At 54.6% G+C, this 5,365-nt stretch overlaps 2 protein-coding genes across 2 annotated transcripts in view; both read left to right on the plus strand.

Moving 5' to 3' along the window:
* Positions 1–25: 25 nt before the first annotated feature.
* On the plus strand, positions 26–579 carry BU25DRAFT_454827 (uncharacterized protein; the record flags this gene model as incomplete). Its single annotated transcript, XM_033709897.1, has 2 exons — positions 26–250; positions 337–579. 2 exons carry the CDS (start codon positions 26–28, stop codon positions 577–579), a joined length of 468 nt encoding a protein of 155 aa, XP_033565562.1.
* Positions 580–2,221: 1,642 nt separating this feature from the next.
* BU25DRAFT_407034 (uncharacterized protein) overlaps positions 2,222–5,365 on the plus strand; it is a 4,507-nt gene continuing 1,363 nt past the window's right edge. The window contains exons 1-2 of the mRNA XM_033705438.1: positions 2,222–3,036; positions 3,090–5,365. The exon at positions 3,090–5,365 is cut by the window's right edge and continues 988 nt beyond it. Of these exons, the coding sequence (XP_033565563.1) occupies positions 2,692–3,036; positions 3,090–5,365 (2,621 nt within the window). The 5' untranslated portion in view covers positions 2,222–2,691. The remainder of the gene's footprint in view (positions 3,037–3,089) is intronic.

Raw genomic sequence — 5,365 nt, forward strand, 5'->3', positions numbered from 1 at the left:
CTCCTGCACACCCACTGTCGCTGCGATGGACGCAGCCAGTCGAGCGCTGGCGCTGGCCCTGCCGGCAGATGTAGCTGATACATTTGCTAATCGGTCAGAGTATGGCAACGCTCCCCTCTCCACTATTATTCACCGTGATCATGGACGACGCTCGCGCGAGGAGCAAGCCGAAAGCCAGCAGTACCTGAGTCGGGAGGAGGAGATTGCCCTCGTGAGATTCTTGCTGCTCAAGTCCAACCTTGGGCAACCTGTGCGCATCAAGTTCATACGCTCGCTAGCCTTCAGTATAGCACGTCAACGAACATCTGGTAATCGACTGACGAAGCCCCGGGCAAGAACTGGCCGAAGGCCTTCGAGAAACGGCACCCCCAACTCCAGGCTAAAAGAGTCCGATCGATCGACTGGAAGCGCCATAGCAATAATATACATGAGAAGGTCGTGGAGTGGTTCGACATGATCGCACCGGTACTGCAGGACTCGAGCGTCGTGCCAGAAAACGTCTATAACATGGATGAGACAGGAGTCATGCTGAGCATGCTTGGCTCAGTCAAGGTTCTAGTAGGTAAAGATGATCGGTAGAACAACAGAGGTGCTGGTGTGAAGCGAACCATGGTGACGGCGATCGAATGCATAAGTGCTGACGGTAGGGCCCTGCTACCTCTGATCATCTGGCCTGCTTCGACTCACCGAAGCAACTGGACCACATACAAGACAGATGGATGGCACTACGCACACTCTGAGAACGGATACAATGATTCCAAGATCAGCCTGGAGTGGCTCACACGCGTGTTCGATCTGCAGACTAGAGAGCGTGCTAATGGGAAGCCACGTGTTCTTGTGGTCGATGGCTTTGGGACGCATGAAACCCTTGAGATTCTGGAGTTTTGCCTGGCAAACAACATCATCTTGTGCCGTCTCCCCTCTCATACTTCCCACAAGCTCCAGCCGTGCGACGTTGGGCCCTTCGCTCCTTTGAAGACAGCATATTGTGACCAGGTCGAGAGGCTGAACCGTGGAGGCGTGGACACGGTTGGCAAAGAGCACTTCACCTACTTGTACAGCCCTGCACGAGACAGGGCTATGACCAAGAGAAACATCTGGGCTGGATGGGCAGCAACGGGCTTGTTTCCCTTCAACCCAGAAAGAGTGCTGAAAGACATTCCAAAGCCCCCCGCTGACCTTGTCATTCCAAGAAACGATGACGCGGCCAGACCCTGTCCGTCAGCTGACGTGGTGCACACACCTGTCACGCCCGTGACTCCAGTGACAACCGAAGCACTTACAACATTGCATGACATGATCAAAGACGACACTCGGACGCTTGATAAGGCTAGCAGGCAGCGTGTCCAGAGACGCATACAGAAGCTCGCAAGTGCCGCCCGCATATCCTTCGCCGAGCGAGCTCTTCTCCAAGACCACAATCGCTTCCTTTTCAAGATCAACAACGAAGCCAAAGTCCGCCGATCCACCAAGTCGGTTGTCTTGGGGAAGGCAAAGGTGATGAGTTATGAGGACCTCGAAGCGGCACGAGCGAAGAGGGCTGCGAAGGAGAGAGATGCTGCAAGCAAGAAAGAAGGGCGAGGTCGTAAGCGCAAGGGTCCTCCTGCGCTGGAGGCAGACGCAGGTTTGTTGCCAGGGTCCAAAGTAGTGCGGCTGAACGAGGTGATAGCGCCAACGGACGCTCCAGTCCAGTGGAGGGCCCCGGTGGCGCAAATGTATTAGAAAGGCGCTTTGACTGTGCTTAATGAGATCTTCACCCAAAACCTTCGCTTGTTACCCTGTCACCCTTTCATTGCTGTTGACAGACCCTCAGCGCAGTCACGACGCAGATGTCGCCAAAACTTGACCAGTACGGGCATCGCATTTGGGCGTTGTGGTTTGTATCGACATCGCGGTCGCGTGTCAACGTGAGCGACGAAAGTGCTCTAGCCGCGGGCGCATCGAGATAGCGGCAGTGAACAGTGCCGACACTGCGACAGGACATGGTGAGCGAGTCTGGGTTCCTGGAGGGTTCTGTGCGAAGACTGCACCGCAAAGCGCGTAGAAGTGAGGAGACAATAATGTCGTAGAGATGACCATACGAGGAAATGGCCTGGCCGGGAGGCGGAAGCACGAGTGAGAGGACGACCCCATTTTCCGTTATCACACCGACACAGCACGGACCATGCGCAGGCAGCGGCTTTCCACCGCACCAGCCAGTTCACCATCCGTTAACACGCCTCATCACTTCACCCACAAAGCTCATATACACAATAATTGTCGGGCGTCTAGCGGCAACGAACTCCGCAGCTTTGAGGAGCAGAGAAGACGTTCGCTTTCATGCAGGCGACGCGACCACGTCGCATCAGCGGGGTCGCGGCTGAGATGCGCAGCCACGCCCAGCTTGGTGCGCAGCTCCAGCACTCTCTTTCCGCCTGATCATCGGCAGCGCTTCCTGATTGTGTCCTCTCAGCTTCGCTCTCCCACCCGTGGCTCTTCCTTTGTCGTCCTTGTGAAAGTCTGGGCTTTGAGAGGGCTAGGCTATCAGCTCACAGGTTGTTCTTACTCCAGGTCCAAGACATACCTTGCGCTCGCTGAGCATCACGAACTACATCTCAGGCGGCCGATCCCCCAGTAACAGAAAGAAAAGGGCGACACCCTGACGATAGACTGCGCTACAGCTTGCTGGGCTGCAGGTCGATAACAGGAGTTATGTCTGGCGTTCTGGCGAAAGCTTCATCACTAAAGCCTGAGATCCGCCTTGCCCAGGCTGTCTCCGAGTTCGAAGCCGACCTCTCGAGCAAGGAAAAGTCAACATTCCGAACGTTGAGGTCGCAGTCACTCTCAACAACACCTGGTCCGAGCGATGTCATGCGGCTGACGGCCGAGGTTGACCGTCACACATCAAAGAAGTTCAGCAGTGCGTGTTTCGGGCCTCGCTTTACCAGCTTCCTTCACGGGGTCCAGCAGTTCGCTGCGCTTGGGGATGTCGTAGTTGGAGGATCGCAGAACTTGCTGGCGTGCGGCGTGTGGGCATTGGTGCGCATGTCGTTGTTGGTCAGTGTCTTAGTCTTACATCGTCGTCGTGGTCAATCACTGATGCACCGCAGTCAATCGTGAACCTCTCGTCCTACATTGACAAGCTATCCTCGCTGTTCATGGACGTCGGCCGCTCCGCCCCGCGCTACCAAGAGACTGCCCTGCTATATCCGCGCTCTACGAGGCTACAATCATATCTGAATGAGTACTTTATCGTGGTGGTCGGCCTGTGTCGTTACCTGTTCAAGTTCGGACAGAAGTCGACTGTCCAGCAGTTTGCGTCCTCGCTGAGCGATGCGCATCTGAAGACCTTCCAGTCGGACCTCGACAAGTGGGCAAGCTTGATCAAGGAGCAGATGGGTGTGAGTGAAGCTCAAGAGAGCTCTGGCTTCAGAGTTTTGACTAGGGACATCTTCACGTCTGTTTCACACCAGCAGAGACATGCCACCAAGATGCAAGTGCTCGACTTCTGCTCCGCGTACGATCACGAAACAGCGTGGAAGCAGATTAGGAAGGCGGGCAACACATCGTTCCATACACAACATGCGGAGTACCGAGAGTGGAGAGACGGCTCGTGCCCAGGTACGCTTTTGTATACAGGCAAGCTGGGGTCGGGCAAGTCGGTGCTGCTGGCCAACATCGTGGACGATCTTAGCCTCCGCACTGAGAAAGAGAGATCCCAAGTGGCATACTTTTTCTGCAAGCACGATGTCTCAGAAAGTCTTCAGGCACGGACGATTATCGGTTCACTGGCACGGCAGCTTTTACGTACTGTTCCGGACCTTGGGGTACTTGCAATGAGCTGCGAAAATACTCACACCACGGCCGATAGCGAGAAGGTGCTTGAGATGCTCTTTCAGGGCTTTTCGTCTAGTCTCAAAACATACTTTGTCCTTGATGGCTTGGATGAGTGCAATGATGAGGAACAAGAGACGTTGGTGCAGGCTCTCCGGAAGATTCAAGAGAAACGACAAGTTCTGGTCTGTGCTTCTTTCCGAGAAGACCCCGGCAAAGGCCTGCAGCCGATTACTAATCAACTCTTGGCTACTCGCCTGGTCTCTATACCAGACGACAACCCAGACATCGAAACTTTCATCGAAGCAGAGCTCGAGCATTGTCTTCGCCGAAAGCGTTTGACAATCGGAGATCCTAGTATGATCCTGGAGATCCAAGATGCCCTTTCGAAGGGTTCACAAGGAATGTTCCTCTGGGTAGCTCTTCAGATCCAGTCTTTGTGCAGTATGAAGACCGATCATGCCATCCGAGAAGCACTGGCAGACCTGCCGAAAGACCTCTCAGAGACCTTCACTAGGATCTTACAGAAGTCGGGTAGCTCAGACCCAGCACTTCAAGCAAAGACGCTGCAGCTTGTGCTTGCGGCTTGCCGGCCTTTGACAACAGATGAGTTGCGGGAAGCTCTAAGCGTTGTCCCTGGAGATGCCACTTGGGATCCTTCTAGGGTCTTGAACGATGTCTACCCAGCGCTAGCCTGCTGCGGTTGCCTTCTTATTGTAGATGAGGAAGAGTTCACCGTCCGCGTCGTCCACCACAGCGTCAAGCAGTACATGCTCGATGGACTTGATGGCGCAAAGCATATGAGCTTCTCGTCTGAAGACGCGCAAAGGATGTTGGCAGATATTGTCGTTACTTATCTCGGCTATGGTGTCTTTGGAACTGAGTTGTCGAGAGTCAGGGCCCGTCCAATAGTGGCACAATCTGCCCCATCCAAGATTGTGCAAGCCACTATGGGTTCTTCAAGCACTGCTCGCCAGCTTGCCATAAAGTTCCTTGGATCAAGACGGCAACATGCATTCGACATGAGCAAAGTTATTGCAGAGATACGCAGCTCACTCAACTCCAAGCCAGAGCACGCATTCAGGTTCTACGCTTACGCAAAGACATACTGGCAGGACCATGTAGTGTATGTATCCGGGAATCAAGCCGCGATCTTCAAGCTCACTTCCAAGCTGATCTACAGTCGAGTGTCCGAGCTCAACCCGGAGGACAAGGACTTCTGGGCGCGCCTCCAATTGGCTGCCAAGAATGAGAACAGGAAAGTCGTTGAGCTGTTGCTTCAGGCTGGAAAGATCGACGTAAATGCGGGTGTCAACGATGGGCTGACACCACTGCTGCAGGCTGCACGAAATGGACACAAAGACACAGTTGAGCGGCTGCTCAACGCTGGCAAGGCTGATGTTGAGGCTAAGAGCGCCGACGGAGCAACAGCGCTGATGCAGGCGGCACGAGGCGGACACAAAGACACGGTGGAGGTGCTGCTCAGCGTTGGCAAGGCTGACGTTGAGGCGAAGGACAACGGCGGATGGACGGCGCTGATGTTGGCGGCACT

This window comes from Macroventuria anomochaeta (genome assembly GCF_010093625.1).
Source record: "Macroventuria anomochaeta strain CBS 525.71 unplaced genomic scaffold BU25scaffold_4, whole genome shotgun sequence".
Taxonomy (NCBI): Eukaryota; Fungi; Ascomycota; class Dothideomycetes; order Pleosporales; family Didymellaceae; genus Macroventuria; species Macroventuria anomochaeta.